The sequence below is a fragment of the Pecten maximus genome, chromosome 6, assembly GCF_902652985.1.
Source record: "Pecten maximus chromosome 6, xPecMax1.1, whole genome shotgun sequence".
Classification (NCBI taxonomy): Eukaryota; Metazoa; Mollusca; class Bivalvia; order Pectinida; family Pectinidae; genus Pecten; species Pecten maximus.
This window is the reverse complement of record NC_047020.1, coordinates 16,805,972-16,829,520: the sequence shown is the minus strand read 5'-3', so window position 1 is coordinate 16,829,520 and position 23,549 is coordinate 16,805,972. Positions and strand designations below refer to the sequence as shown.

Sequence of the window (23,549 nt, the reverse complement as noted above, 5' to 3'; positions counted from 1 at the left end):
CAAACAGGGGAGGTAACCCATCACTATATTTATATAAGACATCTATTAGATTTTGTAGTAAGATGAACATATATATATATATATACTTATTAACACAAAACGATCTTAGACACATAAAACAAGAATTTATGGTGATATTTTTTTACCCTAATGTATATCAAAGGGTCAATTTTCCATCTGACAACAGAGATAATAAGCTTAGACCGAGGATGTCCGAACATATGGGGTGAAACATCACAGATAATAAGGCTTTGTTATCTCTGGGGTAATACAGTAAAAATAGGATATGGACACGAGGGTATACTAATATTCTACAAGTTCTACTACAGGCTGTGTGGGCATTCAGTATAATGAGCTGTAGAACTTAATGTAACCCAAATGACAAATAGACAAAGGATATTGGTGTTGATACCTATCTCTTAGTTTAAGAACCGATCCAACAAGCTAACTTCATAATGAAAATAACATGTGAAAATCCATATTTAATTTACAAGATTATTCTCAGTTTTGTTGTTGTTTGGGATGGGATTGTGAACTGAACATTTGTGCAATATAGGCCCAGGGAGAGGCAATTTGAACCAGCCTTCTTCTGTCAATCATTTAAACGAATGCTATAGCAACCATAATGGATTAAAGCCCAATGCATGCTGGGAGCAACACAATATTGAAACTGACTGGAAGATGTCCATAAAATAATCTGTCCCCGGGTAACAGGAAAAACTACTTGAAAATTCATTTCTTAAAACCTACTAATAAACAAGGTATAGTCAGCTTACGGTGTCAATTTTTATTTCACGAGGAACATCATCAGTCGACCCTTTCAGCAGGAAGCCAACATGAACATTGGTATTATTCTGCCATTAAATTGGAACTACTTGCATGAGTAACCATGCCTAATGGGTTATCACAATAGTCTTGATGACAATTTTCCCGTCAAAACGTTGTGTTTTTGTTTTCAAAATACTTTAACTAATTACACCATCAAGACAAATTTGAATTGATATCACTTAATGAAATATAATTACGTAATTGAAAATGTTTCAGATGGTGATATATCTTTTTTAAAATTAAGAATGATGGAAACTTAGCGGATCACCAATGTGGAATAAGCAAAACTGATTTGTGCAGTAATTATTACGGGATTTTGACATTTTTTGTTTTTTGTTTTTTGATTTCTGAATTATTATTTAAAAGAACACACAAATACTAAAGCTATCTTTTTGAAGAATTTTTTATATAAAATTAATGACAAAAGTAGATAACAAATAAGTGTTAATGCCATACACGTTATATCAGGCAACATTATAATACCTAATCGTTAGTAACTCAAAACATTTCCTCTGTATCTGGGGAAAAAATTAATCAATGACATTGTTCTTTATAGATAAAATTCTGACAGAAAAAAGAGAGAATATAAACAAGACTTTGATGGTCAAGTACAATAGCCAACAATATCAGATCTCATTGGAGGGAACATCTACGACTGACCTTGAGTAAACAATTAGGGCAGATATTGAATGGGACCAGGGAATCTCCTAAATAGTCAGGCTCAGGGCAATTATTGTAATTCATGAAAATACATGAATCAATAGGGGATATCTAAGATGCATTAGAAATACATCTGGGAAAGATAAAAGCAAGCAAGAGGAAAGGTCAATGAAACAAAGCAATGCTTGTTCTCAATATCGAAAGAATTGTCAACTCAAAATGTGGATCCTCACAGCTTTTCAAGTTTTCAAGTGTGTTCATCCAGGGAAAATCAGGAAGAAAACCGCCTACCGAGTATTTTGTATTTTTTTTTTATATCAAAGCTGTCAATTTGTTTAATTTATTGTTTGGATATATTGGATAGAAGTGACTTCTACTAAACATCAACAGACACAAAAAGCAGCAATGGTTTAGATGGGTTTGTAAGCTGATCATGTTTGGCCGTGTTTAGCCAAGCTGAAGGTTTGGATGGGTATAGTACAGGGCTACAGTAAACATCAATCACATCAGCACTATTCTCCTGCTACCCATACTATTTATATTGAATTAAGACAAATTCACCATATTGGCAAAAAACACCAATGGTAAATGTCTGCCAATTTAGGTGAAGGTGATAAGCATTTTTTGTGTTTCTTCTAAAATAGATTACCAAATCCTTAAGATACGTACTGCTAATGTTATGAACTTAATTACGATTCCACATAAGTGAAATAAATCAATTAAAATTATGTCTTAAATTAATAATTATGTTAAAAATAATGAATTTCATCCCCATTTAGTAAAATAATCTTGTTTATGATTTCTTGCTGGCTTTTTTTAGACATTATTTTCCATTCAAGTTTATAAGGAAATGGATTTGCAATGTTCTATACTGAAAATACATACAATAGAAATGGAATACAACAGGTGTAAGGAAGTCACGTGACAGTAAACAACCAATCAGTCACACATTGAGGTATCATAAAATAAAGTTAATTATGGAATAAGTGAAACGCCAAATTGAATTTTCACAATAACACATTCTTCTGCAGTTACATTGTTCCGAACACATATTGTGATATGTTATTTATATTTCTAGAATTATGAAACTGTATACAAACCTCCAAAACATGCTGCACAGGCTAGCAGGATAACACAGATGACCATGAGAATGACCGCTGTCCACTTCCAAGAGCATCGCTTCTCCAACTTCTCCTTCATCCGGTGACTAGTGTTGCTGAATTTGGAGTAATAGTCCTGGGACATGTGTTGGGGGTAAACCACCCCTGGTGGGGGTGCCCCCTGTTGGCAGCCGAAGTGTGTATGCGTAAATGCGTGTCTGCAACGAGCAATCAAAGGGGAGATAATCACCATTTTTAATTTATGTTCACATAAATTTGTCACAGGTGTTAATCATTTGATATACACACAAAGAAAGGTAATTGTCACAAACATTCAATCAATGTACATGTTCATTTCAGTTGATTTCATTATGATGATCTGTTCGCATAATTTTGATGTCCGATTTAAAGTTCATCATTTCCGTGTTTACATTCATTCACAGTTCACAAAATATTAAGTTTCTGCAAAAATTTAACTGCCAAAATACCAACCGGGTATGTAAAAACACAATAATGATGATATTTAATTAATCACAAATTTGTCTTCCTTTATTTACTTTGTCAATTGTTGCCACAAACATCACCATTCACTGCATCCAGTTATATTGGGACGAAAAAGTCTTGTATGTTTATGATGAAATCATTTTAAAACTGATGATGTCCCTCGAAGTCATAAATGATCGGTTTTACATTCACTGGTGATTAAACTCAGTCCACAGAAATTTGACGCAGAAATCAACACTTAAATGTAGAAATCAACATCAAAATTGTTGAACTCTTTTACAATTTCAATGTCATCACATTAAATCTGAGAAAGTACTGCAGATATGTAATCTCCAGAAGCAGGGTAGGTTGTCATTGAAATCTGACTTGTGATTGCTATATATGGAGGAGGTATTGAGGTACGGCCGCTTATACAACTCTCTAAAGTGTACAGTATTGCTGGTGACTCTCAAACAGCCTGCAGATCCCTGTTCAAGACTTGGGCAGAAAAAGAAGACTACAAAATGCCAATTATAGTGTTTCCCTGCAGACCAAAGGCTCCAAGTTGTGAAATACACACGCCAAGTGGTCACATGACCTGGGTAATTGAAGTCTTGCTCACTTCACTTTCTAGGAATTGTCGTCGTCATCGTAGTCAACCAAACAGAGTGTGGAGCAATGCGAGATGGAGACACAGCTATGGGAGGGATTGACAGACGATCGTGCGACGCGTGCAGCCCTGTATGGCTGTGTTATTGTGGTAGCAGTCTTAATTGTAACACAGGTTCCAGTCTGTATCAGGATCTCAGTGATGTCCCACAGAAATCATATTATACACATTACAACCTGTCACCTAGGCCAGAAAACACAGCGTGACTGCTTAGCCAATTCCTCTGTAATGTTCCTTGTAAATTACGATACACTTTAATTGATTCCTAGGGACCAACATCTAGCTGACAGTGTATAAAAAGCTCCGACAACTCAGTAAACACAGATGATTTACCTCACCACACTAAAGCCATATTAACAGTCACAACTGGGAATGGGAAATTTGAAAAGAAATTTCATACATTATTGAAGATTTTAGATGTATGCATTATCAATTAATTGCAACAAAGTAATGCAGCGGACAACATTTGACTTGTCGTATAACAAAGATATTCTTTATAATTGTTGCATAGGATTTAACCAATGGTGCGTTTTTTGATCATTAATCATAAAGGCTATTGATTTTGTGTAAGTAGATGAGACTGCTCTCACTTCATTACACGGTGTGTTGTCAACGGCAACACTCAACGTACCCCTAGCGCGGGGCGCTCGCAACACTTCATTGAAAATCCTTTATGGGGGGGAAAAAATCATTAACAGAAAATGTAAATCTTTTTCTTGTAAAGTCTGTTTAATGAAATATAAATATAATTATGTATGCATGGCACATAATGAAAAAAATGAAAAAAAACCCAACTAACAGGCTGATGAATTTTGTCCTCAACCGATTTAATTTTTCTGAACTCAACCGATTTAATTTTTCTGAAATTCTTTATCAGATGACTCCTTGTGGAATGAAATATTGAAATATTGTGTATATGTTGGGGCCAATTCCTATTGGAAAGTACCAGTCCCCAAATTGTTCTATTATTCATACAATAATTTTGGTTTAAGGACTCGGTAAGATTGAACACAGGCTTGGATTCCTCAGCTACCATATTGTAGTGTTTCCTGTACATTAAAAGATGACATCATCGGTATGACAACAGATAATGTTATTCAACTGTTTTAATGCAGCTCGGAAATAATTCCTTGGTAAAATGTATAAATCTGATTGTAGTTTGACATGAATTTTACCTGACCAGTCCAACATCAAAACCAAATCTCCTAATTGAATAATTAAGGTGAAAATGCAGATAAATTTTGCCACCCTTTTCATTGTTACGTTAATCATCACCAGAATGTTACAGGCCCATGAATTTGACGATGAAGCCTGGAGTCTTGGGAACACAAGCAACACACAAAGATATAAAAGGAAAATGCCAGAACCCTAAGATGGCTTTGTCATGCAGTGTCCTCTTTGAGGTGCAGTGACTAAATGTAAATGGTCACATGACAAGTTCTCGTTATGGCTCAGAGAAATCTTTTTGATCTTGTTTATTTCTATTGCGTATTCGAACAGCCAACCATTTTGGGTTAGAAAGTTTTACTTGTAGCGATATCTCAGCATGCTAGTGTGGATTCCGATGCAGATTTAATCACAGCTAGTGCAGCAGTAAATGTGTCGAGGATGATTATTGGTGCTCAGAAACCACAAAAAACTACACGTTATTCCTTTAAAATAATTGAAATGTTTCAAAAGATTTTGTTGTTGTTGAAAGAAGACATTACATGAAATATATCTACTGTTTCATAAAAGTTTGCAAATATACCACAAACAAGAAGGTTTATAGGCAATATAAGTCTTAAGTAATTTATTTTGGAAAAATATTGATCAGATTTGTCTGTTATCAAAAACAAGTAATTTGGCGAAGTCACAAGATATTGGGAGAAGTTTAAACATAGTTCTGCCATTTTGTGATGGAGTGGGTTTAATTTTGTCCCTGAAATATATTTTTTTATCTCATTTTGAAGTTGGGTCAAATTCTCATTTGTTCGCTAGTGTATTTGGATCCATATGTTACATACCGATCCCCAAGGCACTGCAATTTTAACGAAAATTCTGACAGCTAAGGTTAATATGCAGTCGCGCTGTCTCCAAATAATGCGTGTCCCTGATCCAATAGCAAATACAGGTCCATGGTAACACACAAGACACCCATAGGATGTCCCTGATCCAATAGCAAATACAGGTCCATCGTAACACACAAGACACCCATAGGAGAGCTTTAACTTTGTCAGGACATCCATTTAATTACACATTTTTTTCAAAACCGAAAATTTTCTCTGACACATTAACAATGTAACTGAGCTCTTCCTATTGGAAAATGTTACATGTTCTGAGAAAAATGACTCAATCTTTATTGGTCAACTTGTCCAAAGTTATACTGGTAGGGAATTTGTCATTATGGGGCAGATTGTGGAGGGGGAATGCTGGGGTTACAGGGAAGGAGAAAACTACGGGGAGGGGGGGGGGGGGGGAGGGGGAGTGTTCAGGGTACAGAAATATGAGGGAGGGCAAGGAAACAGATATGAAAGGCTGGAAAAGATTATTTTTAATAAAGCTGAATACCATTTAATCATTTCACAGAAGAAGTCAAATATCCAATGTCTATTCTGCATGTCCATAGCCCTATGGTGTTCTTTACGAATTGTCAGATTGCAGAATACAAACATTCATTATAACATCCCCGATACCTAAAAATCATCATATGTCTTGTACGTTTCATTCACACAGGAATCACCTTTATGTATCTGATAGACTTTACTGAGTGGGGGACGGTGATGAAAAAAATTCAAAAGGGTCTTAAAAACTATTGAATTTGACATGAGATTAGGACCAAAGTAAGGCTGTATCTTTGTGTGGAGAATTGTGTGGCAGGTTCCATATAGGAGCATGATAAGATACACAGATATCTGTCCCATGACTGTCAGAACAAATACATAAACACGACCAAACAACAATACCCTGTAAGGAATTCATTTTCAGTAGAAAGAGAATTAAAAGGCTTGTCTGTTTTATCATCTATCATTTACAATATATCTCAACAGAATTTTGTCTTTGATGTTTAGCTGAGTTGATTGTGTAATGGGTTTTCTCCTGCCCCAACATCTGTAGTGGTACCAGGATCAAGGTTTGGTAAATATCACCAAAACTCCACAAAACTGGTCTCAAGTAACCGGTTATTCTTATCACAGATTCCTGAGTAAACCTGCTCTATCACATTATAATGATTGGATTTGTTATTTTTCATTGATAATCAATTGACCATTAAAGTAACTCTCACACCATCTTATTAAGTCAGAAAATATTCTTACAATGCATGGTAATAGATTTCTATTCATAGTACATGTATATATTAATTAGGACAAGGTAGTCAATGACCTTGAATGAACCCTGTGATTTTCCTCTTACTGGGATCAGTTCATGGACCTGGCCTCAGTTTCACGTAATTCAAAATTTCCATTAAAACCGAATTACAGAATTTAAGGAAAGTTCTTTAACAAATATTTTTGTACTTGAATCAGTATATGCTTTGCTACAATTTGAATTTGAATGTTGATAAAACTTGGGACAGACTTCTGTATACCCTGTACATGTATGTACATGTATGTCTTACACTTCAGACCTTCTAAGATCTGATTCAAACAACTGTTTTAGAAATATATTCTTACAAAATATCTTTTACATTTGAAACTTAACAAAAGGGTTACATGGAGATATACATGAAATTTACTTTATCAAATACAAGTCAAGCAGTATGATGGACGGCTATAAAACTGTATTATCAAATACAAGTCAAGCAGTATGATGGACGGCTATAAAACTGTATTAAGAATTAACTGACATGGGAACATCAATGTCATTTCTAAAGGCGGTAGATTATGGTATGAGAATGGCTTATGTTCCAGAAATCCTTCCACATCATTACTGCCTTGAATTTCTGTTCTATTTAAGTGGGTTTGACAATCCTACAAGCATTAGTGGATAGAGTAAAAGGTTTTATTACAGAATGTCATATTTCAATGTGATGTTAGTAATGTTTTTATCTTGCTGATCAGGGACTTATGGCCTTGTGGAAACCAAACAAGAAATCCTCACAGGATTTCATCTTTTACAAACATTTATTTTTTACTTTTAATACATGGCTGACTGACTCTCAATGATGCAATAATTCTGCGATGATCCCCCGAGAATGACCCTCTGATAGTTGTATATAGTGTTATGATTCCGTCGTAATATTCCTAACAGATAAACGATTTCCTACAGATATATCTCAAACAAACTACACAAATATGACACATACAAATGAGATTTGCAGATCTAATTGGAAAGAATGTACAACTGTCGAACATTAGCAGATGATGACTGACGATGCTGAATATATCCTATAATCTACTAGCTAATGGGGTATAGACGTTTAGGTATTTACCCTCTCTCCACCACCACAAAAAAAAACAATACCCAAAAGATATACAAATGTAAAAATTGCAGTGTGTCAAGCTAATGTATCGGTCTATTTTACACATTAAGGAGTGCCACAACATCCTGTTTTATTCCGGAGAATGATTCCAGTATTAGCGAGGTATTCTGTGACAGCTGGGATCTATCAGAACTCTTGTTTGCCCTTACAAATGGATGAGTTGCGATGTTTCTTTCAGACCCCACAGAGCGAAGGTGCAACACCATGACACTTGATGATGATGATAAGGCACCTCTGGTAATTTACATATCTGGCCTGGAGTACCATCAGATATATACAGAAATCAGTCAATACTACTGGGAGCCCATACATAATAACACAATCTTATAAACTGATTTTCTTTCAAAACTTAATTCTGTCAGTTCCCACACCACCATCAAACCACAAAGAAAATCTTCCTCTTCCAAGAATTTCTGCATTTTACAAACATACGCATCATAACCTGAATCTATTTTAATTGTTCCAATTCTGAGTTTCTGAAAGGATTTTTTTTTTTTTTTTATATTTTCCATAGTATATTAAACATGTTTGTGCTAGGTATTTTCCATTCTGTCAGAAAAATTTACATAGAAATTGCAGTGGGAATAGAAATATTGAGTATACGTCGGGTTTAATAAGTCAGGGCTCTGTCACGCCGACACCCTAGTTTCTGATGCATTTACCTCGTTTGACCTCTGACCTCTATTGGTGTGCTGGGTTTTGTCTCGTATGACCTACTTTCACATGGAAGACACTAATCAACTGTCGATGTATATCATTAGCATGACCTCAACAATAGAAATTTACATCAAGTCAAGGCGGGTGATTTGTATGGTTCCATACAATGTAATAAGTATTTCTGAGCATGTGACTTAGCTTTGAGGTGCTACGCTGCTACGAAACACAGAAAATTTAGTCAAATTAAACAAAACAAAATGATATTGAGCAGGTGATCACAGAATACACAAAGGTTGGCACTCTCAATCACCTGTTTGACTGTCATAACATAAACATATTCATCAGATACTAGGAAATATAAATAGACGTGTGTACCCATTACCGTGAGCTAATTAGATTGGACAATTTAATGTATAAAACATGGGCAGTCATTTTTATATTTTATAACTCAATTCCTTCTTTCAGAACAAATAGATAATTGAAAACAAGATGACATGATATGCTAATAAAATGTGACATGAAACCAACAATTTATCTGCAATAAAAATGGATCATAAACCGACTGCTGAGTGGAAGCTGTCACACCATGTTAAGGGGAGGCCACTTTCACCCACGTTCTCATAATGATTTTTTTCACTAAACTGGAAATTTCTGTATTTTGTCATGCAAGTTATAGACTGGAGTTCTATAGACATCTAAACAGGGAAGATCTATCAGGTCCAAGGGGAACCAAGTTTTACCTATCACGTAACCACCGTCACACCACACATGCAAGTACGCTGCAGCATCGTATCAGATCCGACCTATGAGGTTGTCTCCCTTGACACATTGGTCAGTCTCATGACTTTCAGATCTAATATGCCCTGACAACTGTAGACCTATCACAACTTTATCATCTTTTTTATTGATATTTTATTGATATTTTATTGATATTTTATTGTATATCACTTCTATCAATGGCCATTTTTGTTTCTGTATATGTTCATGTCAACTGTGAAACTTTCGATAAACACAAAGCTTTTTATACAAATGAATTCTCCGTAAAACCTACTGTGGTGTGAGAGAATGCAGAATGTCAAAGGCGCATGTGCATTTTCAGTCTGACAGATAGAAGGCAAATATCTATGATGATATATTTTTTACACCTATCATCGTGAGTCAGAATACAAACCAGGATCACGTGAGATGTGATGAATGTACTCTATCATCCATTAGCCCGATAATGGCCCCTTACATCATCAATCAAAAAGAAACTTATTTTTAGTTGTGTCTGGACATTTAAAAAGTCTGAGAATTCAACAAGATGAAACACTCTGGACCAACACCAATCTATCACCGTGGTCACTCCCATCAACTAACGGGACCTGTATCATTAAAGGTCAACTTCTAACCCCGAAAATCAATAAACCAATCAAATTTATCTAAATATCACTCCCAACCATGCTGATGGTCGAAGCCTCAGCTTCATATCTTAACTGTTTTATTATTGACTTGTTTACTTGTTTATTAGCTATTCTGATAACATGAAGCTACAATTTTTTACCTGCTCAGTCTCACATCCACCGACAGGTATTTCATTGTTTATTGATACAGATTTAAAGATGTCGGAGAAGATAGCACTGTTTCCTAACAGTACAGTAATTAATCATTTTCAGGACCACACAAAAATAATATAGAGGATTTTTTATTGATAAGTCTATGTCTGCATCTATTGCTGTTGATAAATTTGTTCAAAGAGCACCATGGCACCATTTTAGCGTCTTTCAAATAAATATTTCAAAACCTAATCATCAATTTTTTTCAGTAGAAGTTTCAAAATGTAATTGATGTATGAGCTGTCAGCACCTTCTCACTTGGTTATAAGGTACAGAAACTAGACAATATGTAACATTATTGAAAATACTATAGTGCAATCATCAGTCCCTGAATGATCTGCCAAATTGATGCTTACATAAATAATAACAGATGTATTTTAGCAGCAGCAGCAGCACTAAAAATTTAAAACTGTATACTTTTATAATATATGGTGTCCATATGTATGAAAGAAATCGTACATCAAAAGTGCCTGGAATTTCATTGGTCAAACATTTCAACAAAAACCAGACAGTTTTTATTTCTAGGGAAAAAAGGAATCCATACTAAAAACAATAATGATTTAGTGAGAATTCTACACTATAAAGTCTACATGATGTTAAACACAGACATGACTTACCTTTTGTTTAATACATAGGTAAACAACAAACAAACTTACCTATTGTCTAAATGGTTCATGTTTTGATTATCTCCGTTTGAAAAGTGGGCTGGAACTGTATTAGACCCAGGTGGGACCCACACTGCCTGTGGATCTACCATCTCCCCTGACCTTGACATTGGCACGGACCCTGACCTTGGCACTGTTCTTGGGAATCTTGGATGACCATCTGTATGTAAAAGATCTTATTAGTAAAATCATCCACAAAACTGACATAAGAAAAAGTCTCTCTACAATATTCAATTCAGTGACGGAAAAGTGTTGTATCTAAAAAAGTCTTCTCTACAATTTAGAAATATCTACCATTGATTCACTGATGTAGAATGTATATACCAACAGTACAGCAGAAAAAACCCTGTCATTGATTCATTGGTTCGCTTTAAGTTTTTACATTGTAGAATGAATTGTCACAGGAGAACCTGAAACCTAAGATGTATGACTATATTTTTGACTTGTTTTTTCTCAATGAAGATGTAACTATTAAATTCTACAACATGGCCGCCTCATTTATTCTGACTTAGATAGAGAGTACATACACATTAACACTGATTAGCTCTCCCACTGATAAACAATGTACAAAAACAGTTTGAAAAGTCAGGCATAACGTTCAGTTTTCAACCACAAAAAATACCAATATGGCTTCTATAACCTGCTTGTAATCATGGTGCTATATTACTCAAGAGAAATTATTACAAGCTTAAATTCCTACACAAAGTCCTCGTTTTGACTATGAATGTCTTATACATGCTTTTCTTTGAGTGAAATTCTCAAAATACTGCGTAGATCAACCTAAACCAATGCCTTGAGTGATATCTGTGTAATGCCAGCACCAAACCGTGCCAGTTACACAACAGAACCCAGCCCCAGTGCTAAGTCTTACCACCTGATGTTAAACACAGTTCATAAGAACCCTTTGTATGTTCAAAGAGGTGAAATGATTTAGAAGTGGTTTATTTTCACCTTTACGATTTCCGCCTTTGGTGATGTAAGTCACATGAAAGCGATGGAAATCTACCAATTAAATGGCCATCATGCCAATCTAGTGCTATATTAACAATGGCCAAATTTTGGCAAGGCTTGGTTCCAGACTTTGGGATATCACAAACAACTACACAACACTATCAGAATGGAGTCATCTGTGAATACTTGGAAAGCCCACGTTTTTATCTGTATTTTTTATCCCATTTCATAGAGGAAAAGGAAGAGACTACACCACACAAGGAATGGTAGCTAGCTTGGTCTGAACGATAACTTGAGAGAGTACTATGCCAATTATTCGGCACATAAACAGGTATCGTGTTTACATCATAACAATCAATCCAAGATGGTGGATTCAAGATGTTTCAACTTAACAACTTCACTCTTGGTGTGAAACAAGTACGATCAGCAAAAAACAAAAAAAAAATAAAGTAAAAAAAACGAAACTGAAAACGCTCTTAGTGGATCTACAAGAACATCCAGTTAACCTGTTGGACATCTGAAAATAATGCAAATAAAAAACAAATTTTAAATATACCCCCAAAATCTGAAAGCCCTATTACTTCCAAACAAAGAAAACCCTAAATTGACATGCGATAATCATTTTGACATTACTGGTAGAACAATATAATCTATTATCTTATAACTTATAAAGCCACCGCAGAATTGTTTTGTTTCATATATGTTGGTATTACTTTAAAATTCAAAGAGGCAAGAAAACATTTGGTGTTAAGTTGGATTACATTATGTAGCTGGGTTACTCCATGTGTGAAAGCCCAATCTATAGGGTAGAGATGGTATGATGACGACTCCCGTCCCCAATGATGGCCCCTTTGACTCCCTTCCCTAATGATGGCCCCTTTGACTCCCTTCCCCAATGATGGCCCCTTTGACTCCCTTCCCCAATGATGGCCCCTTTGACTCCCTTCCCTAATGATGGCCCCTTTCCCTTCTTGTTGATACATGTCTGAAAGTGACAGCCCCAGCCTCACTGTTGATCCCGGCCCAGCAGACTTACATGGGTCGCCTTTCATGTTGAAGTGAAATGACATACTCTAGGCTTATTTAAGATATAAGATAAAACCATATTGAATTCTATTTTCATTTTCCCACACTAAGTTTTCCTTTTTCACTTTTTATCAGTAATTATGTATGATCATGACAATAATAAAGATTAATTTTATTTTAAATTCTTGAAAGTTTCTCTTTTACCAAAAGGAATTTCACTTGCATTTTAATTTCAAGCAATTTCTAAAAAAAAAATTCTCATGTCTGTTTCTTCTGAAAGCAAGCCCCAACAATTAAAAAAAAATTCAACTCTCCGCTGTCACTAAAGGACGCAGAAAAAATAACTAGAATAAAATCTCATTAAACACAGAGTTTTTAGATGATCAAGACTTAATCATTAGAATTCTTGAAATTTAATTTGTGTAATTTATTGGAAACACTTAATTATCTCCCTTGTTCATTAGTGAATGAATTTCTAAAAACACAGCGTAATTCATGCAATAGAATAATCAAGATATGACACATAAACAACCTCTATCTCAGATTTGATTGTGTTTTAAACTGGAGTTTCTCGATATGCAAATGTTCCATGGTACCTCTGCATAATGTCGCAGATGGCAGGGGAAGTTTGGCTACAGATAGCGGTAAAATATCACTTTTAAACACACAAATTAAATGTGATTAAAGACAGAACAAAGACCTAAACAGTGCTTTATGGCTTCCCTAAGTTTTCATAAACAATAGTTAAATAATTTTGCCTTGATAAAAAGATGTCTTCACTACCAAAGCAGAGGAAAAATTTATGGCCCAAGTGTTCCTGCCATCTTGCATGAAGCAGTAATCATCGACCAATCACAGGTCTGGTAGCTACACCAGGAAATTACAACAATCAACCTGTGAGTGTGGCGATTCCAGTGTTTGGTACATCGTATAAAAAATATGACAACTAATTGCTGGAGTATGGTAGCCGATATAAAATGTTAGCAACACTGGGGTGACAATTGCTCTGAGCAATTAATACAGACGCTGCTTGAAGGTATTGATGACACAGCCAAAATAGTATAACGGGAAACGATCAGAAACAATAATCTCCCAATCTTCATGGAGTAGCCACAAATTTATAGCATGAAGAAACGATTATCATATTCATATCACTGCATAAATCAATGTTTGGGAATAATTTACTTCGTTTAGTACAGAGGGCGATAATAGAAACCAATATCACACATCAAGCCTCTCATTGCCAGAATTGAGAGAAATCGGGAGAAATCTCCAGTTCTGATTAAAGCATTTATCTTCACTTCTCTCAATGCAGCCATGACAGTTCCCTTGACTTACAGGCTGCAGTATGTGATAGAGGATGTGTATGGGAAGAGTGGCTTCTTCTCCAAGCCATCTGGTTCCAGTGATGGTACCATAAATGGACAAAAGTCTCCTTAAGTACATACCGTAATTAGTCTACCAAACATTGTACTAATGTTACTGATGTATGTACCGTAAATATACTAAACATTCTCAGGCCTGTATCCCCTACACACCATATCACACTATCGACACCAATACTTGGTTTGTTAATATGTCTAGTCAAACTTTGGTACTGTAAAATATATAAGGCTCAAGGCCTGTATCCCCTACACACCATAATTACACTATAACACCAATATTTGGTACCTAAACATGAACTTACTTGAGACCTGGTACCGTAAATATACCAAAACCTCCTAGGCATAAACTGTCAATTAAAAAGGCAATCTGTGTTTGTCACCATACTAAAATATGTGATATAAATATCATAACACTGTGTCACAAAAGCAATATAATATTTGAAGTGTATAAGAACCATATTTTATCATTTGTCTTTGTTTACATAAAACTTAACTTACCTTTATTTGAATTTCTGAGGTAAACAATGACAACCAATCAGATATTTACCTGGTATAAATACATTCCCTGATGCTGTTTGTTCTAAATAATGTGGCTCAAAATCACTTTCTCCTTCAGAATATGCACACTGCCGTACCCGCGTGGGGTTATCCGGGTCAGAATAATGTCCCCTGTGTTGCAAGGCCGCTATATGCGACTCTGCGTAATGTCTACTACATAAACACGTTTCAGCGTCGGAGTAGTTTCCCTCTGTGTGATGGGCCGAAAGACCTCTGGCGAGCCACACACACCGGCGTCCTCTGTGGAATGTCTTCTATAGGCGGAGGTGGTGGGGGGTTGGGTAAGCAGGGAGGCAACATGGGCGCTGTTGCTGCAACACAAAAAAGGAAATAGATACCAAATTGTCGAACATTTTCAGGACAATATCATTCTAGTATTCGTAATAGCAAAAAAATATGTTAAAATTTTTGTGAAAGCAATATACATGTACATCAAAATTTTCATTACAATTTGTAGACTGGTCCAAAGGAGAAGGAGGCACGAACTAACAGAAGAGAACAAAAACATGTTCCATTTATAGAAACTGAAGGTTACCATAAACATCATTGTGTCAAAAAGTACCGTTCATATATAGATTAAAAACAGAGAACGAAAAAAAATTAAATACATTTCCAATAATCGCCATTTTTTGTTTTAAACTGTAAGAAATAACTGAAAAATATCTGAATCTGTTACTGTAAGTTTAACTTACAGAACAAATTCCTTGTCAACACACCACACTTGATGTACCAAGAGGTTGGTACTTTTATATGTAACCTGTTCTCCCTTTATGACAATTATGTTACATTTGTCTAAAAGCATACAATTGAGTCTCTATCAATCAAAAGTTGACACATAATTGGACAACTATATTTCTCTAACCAAACTTTATAGCCATTTCATATAGCAAATGCTTACTGTTTGATATCCCAACTGACCAAAAATATGGCCACTTCCCAAAAAGATTAGAATGCTCGATTCCCAATAGACCCCTAGTGATGGATTGGCTGATATAGTATTACCACAATCTATAGTTTCTGAAAAATCTGTCATTGACTTTGAAAAATATATGTTTAGTTGATGGAGCATATGTCTTTTAGTTGTCTGCATTTCTGTATTTTACTTTTCATTGAATAAGATGTATCATCCAAAGAAAATGTTGATTCTTCTTTGTTAACAGGTTTATAGTGTCCGCCATAAAGGCCTTTCGGTGGACGACGAGATTTTTAATGAAGCCTCCTTTAAATAGAACCGTAATAATAAATGGAGGAGCTGCATTCTTTCAGGGATCATTTTAGATTTGGATGCTTAAAACACAGCAAGACAGGGCTGTTACATGAATCTCTCTACATAGTTCAGAAGGAAACCCTACAAATGTTATTAAGAATTTGTCTCTTCAACTGAAATCTAAAATGGAGTATTGTAGCAAAAGCAGTTATATATCAAACTATATATATAGGAGTAATTCTCTCCCCAGACATTTTTATTTCCCAGAACAAGGTTTTATTATTTTATTAATATCCGAGTGAATCATTCAATATTGAATGCCTGGGTTAAAACATCAGAAATAGATACTATTCAAATATATAACCTGTGATAATCAATAATAGTTGATATCTGTTATTCGTCCTTGACTATGAATTTGTAGAATGATTCACATTTCAATGTGATACCAATACATATGAAGGGATGAAGTGTTCCTATCAAACGTGCCTACTGCAATAAATAACCTGATAAATTTTCAATATTTTACCATTTCTTATTACCGTGGTGATAGAACTGTCTACACCTAAGGGGTTATCTTACTGTTCTAGCACTACCCAAGTTCACCATGATTAAACTGCTGGTTATATAAATCATGCCACGGCCATATTAAATCAAGCTAGATTCATGACCGAGAGAAGACAGTGTGAAGTTTAATTTCTCCATTTGCTATCATTTGTCCTTCCAGGGTTAGGAGACAAAGATCCACAACCGCTGTATCAACCTTGTCTCTCAGCCTGTCTGAGCCACTTGAATGAATATTCATTATTAAAACAATAAATATTCGTTAGCTAAAACACCAGCAATCCTTTTTATTTTTCCATAGCCGGAAATCTGAACAGGTACAGCCTATTGCAAAACAATGTCAAGGTCCCACCCAACCACAACAAGATCAAGAGCAAGCTTCTTTGTTACATGAATTCAAGGTAAAAGGAGAGTTGTAAGGTCACAAGTTACCATGCAGGCTCACAGCCTGTCTGGTTACAAGCTTCAATTTCACAGGAAAGCAAGGTCATAAGCAAGCTTGCAAAGTAGCAATCGATCAAGGTCATTCGATAGCTTCCCTTAGTTACAAGCAAGGTCAAGGGCAAGTTTGTTAAGTTGCCAGCAATCTTGGTCACAAGTGAGTTGGCAAGTTTGAAACAGCCAACATCATAGACTGACTTGTAGGATTGGAAGTAATTAAGACAAAAGGAAACTAATTGTTAAGATCAGAACATGACCACTAACGAAATGTTTGAAATATTTCTTTTTTTGAAGATTAAAATGTCAAATACTATTTTACAATAGTAAAATTCATATATCTTATACTTTAAAGTATATTGGTATACTTTGGCAAAATACAAGTTGACCAAGCATTAGACATTTGAATTGATATACAAGTTGACCAAGCATTAGACATTTGAATTGATATACAAGTTGGCCAAGCATTAGACATTTGAATTGATATACAAGTTGACCAAGCATTAGACATTTGAATTGATATACAAGTTGGCCAAGCAGTAGACAATTGGATTGATATACTAGTTGTCAAAGCAGTATCGACAATGGAATTGCTATCATTGATATTTACTGTATAAAAGCCGTCTGTTTTATCCTCTTTTGACCTGTCCTGAACTTTACCCTGAGGACAGTGAGCAGCTTTAAGAACTTGTAATAGGCAAGTTCAAGCTGCGCTTGGTTGATTACTATTGCTCTGAAAATGAGCTGTGTGGAGCCAAATCGTGGCCATATCAAAGAAAGGTATGGTCAGGCACAGACACAGAGTCTGAGGATTATCAGATAGAGAATTCTCCATGACAGAGTTCCTCACCATATAATACATCATCATATTGTAATAGGATGGTAAATTTCAATTATTCTGCCAAATAGGAACATTTGGATTATGTTGGTTATTGATAAATATGTATTGGGACACACAGTAGATAAACCACCAATGACTCAATGAACGCAAAATCCCACCGAATTATCAGCCGAAGACAGGAGCTGGCCATTTCCTTAGACTGCCAGACTCCGACACAGATCGTCGATCCGTGATATTAATGGAACACGCCCAAATATGGACAATGGTTCAGTCCACAGCTGATGCAGAAAGAACATAAACTCTATTGTTTTGTTGAAGACACCAAATTATCAAATGGAATTATCTCGAGAAAAAAAGAGATTGTTCAAGTAATAACAGCATGACACAAAAAGTAATTTAGATAAAATCCCCGCTCTTGTCTAGTGAAGGGAGACTTTTACATATCCTCGAAATCAACATGGACTGGTGGACTTTCTAGGGCTTATGGCTGTCAGGAAATAAGAACAGTTTATACACCGATAATGTTACTTTTCCGCTGCTGCACATTATGAGAGTTCAGCCGTTCTTGGTTGCGTTTTATGAAATTGCTTTTCTCCATTTGAAGTCAATAAGGTGTGTAACAGATGCTGATGTCTTTGTTAAGTAAAAACACAGCGTGCGATTTCCAAAGAGATCTAGATGTATTTAACAGTGGTAGTTAAGGCCATAAAACAAGGACAATTGTTATAGGTGTATAGTCTGTACTCGCAATAAAAACACGCAAGAATTACAAAATTACACATTCAGCATTTTCTGGTTGAAGTGCATAATGTTTTTTTTTCTGAAATCTACCATTCCATTATAAGACTTGGAAATTACATATGAATTAACTTCAATCTATTGTCGATATCATTTCAAGACATGCTATTCAATTACAGGTATTACAGACAGAATGTACCATCCAATCAGTTTCGGATGTGTTATACATCTATAACCGTATGTAGCTACCTAACAAGGCTCGTAACCATCGTATCGGTTGTACATTTATACCGTATGTAGCTATCTAACAAGGCTCGTAACCATCGTATAGGTTGTACATTTATACCGTATGTATAGCTATCTAACAAGGCTCGTAACCATCGTATAGGTTGTACATTTATACCGTATGTAGCTACCTAACAAGGCTCGTAACCATCGTATAGGTTGTACATTTATATCTTTTGTATTATCCAGCTATATGGCTTAAGTATCATTTTTTCACTTGAATTTCATTATTTGATTACAACTCAAACTGTGACAGAAATCTGGGAATACCCTCTAACCACGTAGAATTCCATGGTAACTGATATCTGGTGATAACCTCTAACCATGTAGAATTCCATGGTAACTGATATCTGGGGATACCCTCTAACCATGTAGAATTCCATGGTAACTGATATCTGGGGATACCCTCTAACCATGTAGAATTCCATGGTAACTGATATCTGGTGATACCCTCTAACCATGTAGAATTCCATGGTAACCGATATCTGGTGATACCCTCTAACCATGTAGAATTCCATGGTAACCGATATCTGGGGATACCCTCTAACCATGTAGAATCCCATGGTAACTGATATCTGGTGATACCCTCTAACCATGTAGAATTCCATGGTAACTGATATCTGGTGATACCCTCTAACCATGTAGAATTCCATGGTAACCGATATCTGGTGATACCCTCTAACCATGCACAATCCTATGGTGACCGATATCTGGTGATACCCTCTAACCATGTAGAATTCCATGGTAACCCATATCTGGTGATAACCTCTAACCATGTAGAATTCCATGGTAACCGATATCTGGTGATACCCTCTAACCATGTAGAATTCCATGGTAACTGATATCTGGTGATAACCTCTAACCATGTAGAATCCCATGGTAACTGATATCTGGTGATAACCTCTAACCATGTAGAATCCCATGGTAACTGATATCTGGTGATAACCTCTAACCATGTAGAATTCCATGGTAACTGATATCTGGGGATACCCTCTAACCATGAAGAATCTGATAGTAACCGATATCTCAGGATATCCTCTAACCTTGTAGAATTCCATTGTAACCCATATCTGGGGATACCCTCTAACCATGTAGAATCCCATGGTAACCGATATCTGGAGATAACCTCTAACCATGTAGAATCCCATGGTAACTGATATCTGGTGATAACCTCTAACCATGTAGAATCCCATGGTAACCGATATCTGGTGATACCCTCTAACCATGTAGAATTCCATGGTAACTGATATCTGGTGATAACCTCTAACCATGTAGAATCCCATGGTAACTGATATCTGGTGATAACCTCTAACAATGTAGAATCCCATGGTAACTGATATCTGGTGATAACCTCTAACCATGTAGAATTCAATGGTAACTGATATCTGGGGATACCCTCTAACCATGAAGAATCCAATAGTAACCGATATCTGAGGATAATCCTCTAACCTTGTAGAATTCCATGGTAACCCATATCTGGGGATACCCTCTAACCATGTAGAATCCCATGGTAACCGATGTCTGGTGATACCCTCTAACCATGTAGAATCCTTTAGTAACAGATATCTGGTGATACCCTCTAACCATGAAGAATCCGATAGTAACAGATATCTGGGGATAGTCTTTCTAAACATTTGTTAGATCTCCTCTTCTGTTTTCAATAGAGAAATATTTTTATTTTATTTACCAAATTTCAGTTCAAGCTTCAATATTACCCTACTACATGCCTATGGCACCACTTTGAACCATAATCTGTGTAGATTTCTACAAACAGATGAGAACAATTCGGGAGTGCTTAGAGGGCTTTATAACACCAAGAGATGCTTTTTCATGATTATTGATCAGAATAGATTTATTTTTAGCTATTGTAGATGCACCTATTATTACCTTAACAATGCACCATTTCACTGAAATAGTCTCTGGGCTATCACCACAGAACAGCCTCCGACTGAATGTCAACGTCTTAAAAGAACAACCTTTTTCTATTTCTGTGCATAGTATCAAGTTCCTAAAATAAACCTTGATAATATTTTGATTCAGAAATGGAATCATTATAGACGTTTAAATTAACTTTAAGGTGTGTTTGGCTTTTTAATTACAGTAATTTAAATTCAAATTTATGTTATCAATGAATATTAATTCAGTTAATGCTATTACGGCTATAAAGTCTAATTTCATTTATAAAAGATATGTAAATATTCGCTACAAATATGTTTTCTTTGTAAGTTACAGACAGTGGCTTAGAGAGAAGCTTCCTAAAATCTGATTTAGATGATATTTTATCTTTACAACCCTGACCATTGCTGTAGGTGAAATATGAATACAAATTGTCAAGTGTCACACTTGAAAACGGAACAACCCAACCCCTGACCGACCAACCCTGACAGACTAACCAACCAACCAACCAACCAACCAACCCATTGACCCACCAACCAACCAAAACCATCCATCAACCCATTGACCCACCAACCAACCAACCCCCCCATCTACCAACCAACCCACCAACAACCCACCAACCAACCATGGACCAACCTACCGACTGACCAACTGACCGACCAAATTACCAACACACTTACCAACCTATGGACCAACCCATGAACCAATCCACCAACCAACCGACTGACCGACCAAATTACCAACCCATGGACCAACCTGTCAACCAACCCACCGACCGACCAAATTACCAACCTACGGACCAACCCATCCACCCACCAGTCGATATTATAATGTTATTATTCTAGTGTGTCACATAGTCAATGTTTATACATGTATTACTAGAAACATTCTGGCCATGTCATCTTTGTGTCACTCTGAAACCTGTAGATATTGATCAGGAAATAGTGATGTGTTGTTGTTCTCTAGATAAATCAACATAGCAGATTTAGCTGAAAGCTCATTATTAGATATAGAAAAAAATTAATCAAAAAAAAAAAAAAAAAAATGAAATTGAACAGAAAGCTATTGCCTGAGTTTTGCAATCTCACAAGCCAAAATATGCTGTCACAGTGGTAGATGACAAGGCAGCTGAATTGATAAATGCCAATATGAACATTTTTATTTCTATTCGACCATCTATTTTATTTTCTTTCCATGCCATCACAGGACCCATATATCAGTAGCTTAATGTAAGTTGTAGAATTCGATGACCAACAAATGTGCCAAGCACCATCAATAATTGACGAGAGTGATTGGCACACTGATTCTAAAGCGCTGGATTAGACTGTACTAGCAGACTTTATCTATAACGGGTCAGCACAGTATACCAGATCGCATGTCGGAGTGTCGTCAGAAAGCGTCTGCTCACCTGGCCAGCCCTATTAAACCTCCAAGAGTGGTATTAGTTTGGACCGAGGACTGACAGACATTGTTTCCTGGATTAAAGGGGCCAAAACATGCAACACGATGATAAGTCAAGGGAAGTATTACTTTGAATTGTCAGCCAAGCTCTGAGGCGTCGTGATTAATCAGACTTCCGTTTTCCCCGCTGGGCGATTGCAGGTTGATCAGTTCTACTGTACACTCGTACGGGTTTACACAAAAACTCTGATAAAAGTCCACACAATGGGAATTAAGCATCGGAAGCTGACCCATTAAAGTACCAATGTATTATTGTTTTACATATGCAAATAGGTATTTAGGGACATAATCCAATCTTGCTAAGTAGATCCATGTCATTAGTTTCCTTGAAGCATAATTCTCTTTGGTTTACCAAGTGCCCAGGGCTTAGAACGACCCTTGATGCAAGTTGTACAGGTAAAAAACGAACATCTCTGAGTTGTTATGTGTGAAACCAGCCTCCTCCAGGTGTGAAGATCTTTGTGTAATCACAGCTTTAGGTGCATAACAGGTTAATAACAGATGAGTTTAAGTCATAGTCAGCTACATGATGCTAATTGGACATGTAAAATTGATTTACCTGTACGGGTAACATTAAATTACCTGTAATTCAATACCAGGGTTGGGTGACAAATCTTGCATGCCTATACAACAATTACTAGAAATCAAGTTCCAAAAATGTCTATTTCTGTATCCAATTAAAAAAGCCACAACTTACCTAGGATGAGACTATCGTTTATTTCTGTGTAATATGTACTACCCTGGGTACAGACATAGACAAGTAAATACGTCTATTCATGCCAATTAAATCATCCATTCCAGATTATTCAAACACCAATTAAATCTTCCATTCCATAACATGTCAAGGAAATCCAGGATTGTGTTGAAGGCAACAGAACAGATGTACAAACTAGTAATAGTCGGAAACATGTGTACAAACATATATACAGACTGGTCCATCACGTCACCCACCAAATGTACGAGCATTGTACATACATGCATGTCATATGGTTAGGTAATTTCCTGTGGAAAACATACTAAGTAGACTCCACATGTCGATGGGGTACAGATAGCAACCCATTTTTTCATTATTGGCAGGCTTC

At 36.0% G+C, this 23,549-nt stretch overlaps 1 protein-coding gene across 1 annotated transcript in view; it reads right to left on the bottom strand.

Moving 5' to 3' along the window:
• LOC117329105 (teneurin-m-like) overlaps positions 1 to 23,549 on the bottom strand; it is a 191,503-nt gene that overhangs the window by 54,220 nt on the left and 113,734 nt on the right. Inside the window, 4 exon segments of the mRNA XM_033886835.1 lie at positions 2,589 to 2,806; positions 11,112 to 11,280; positions 15,030 to 15,228; positions 15,230 to 15,351. Coding sequence (XP_033742726.1) covers positions 2,589 to 2,806; positions 11,112 to 11,280; positions 15,030 to 15,228; positions 15,230 to 15,351 — 708 coding nt within the window.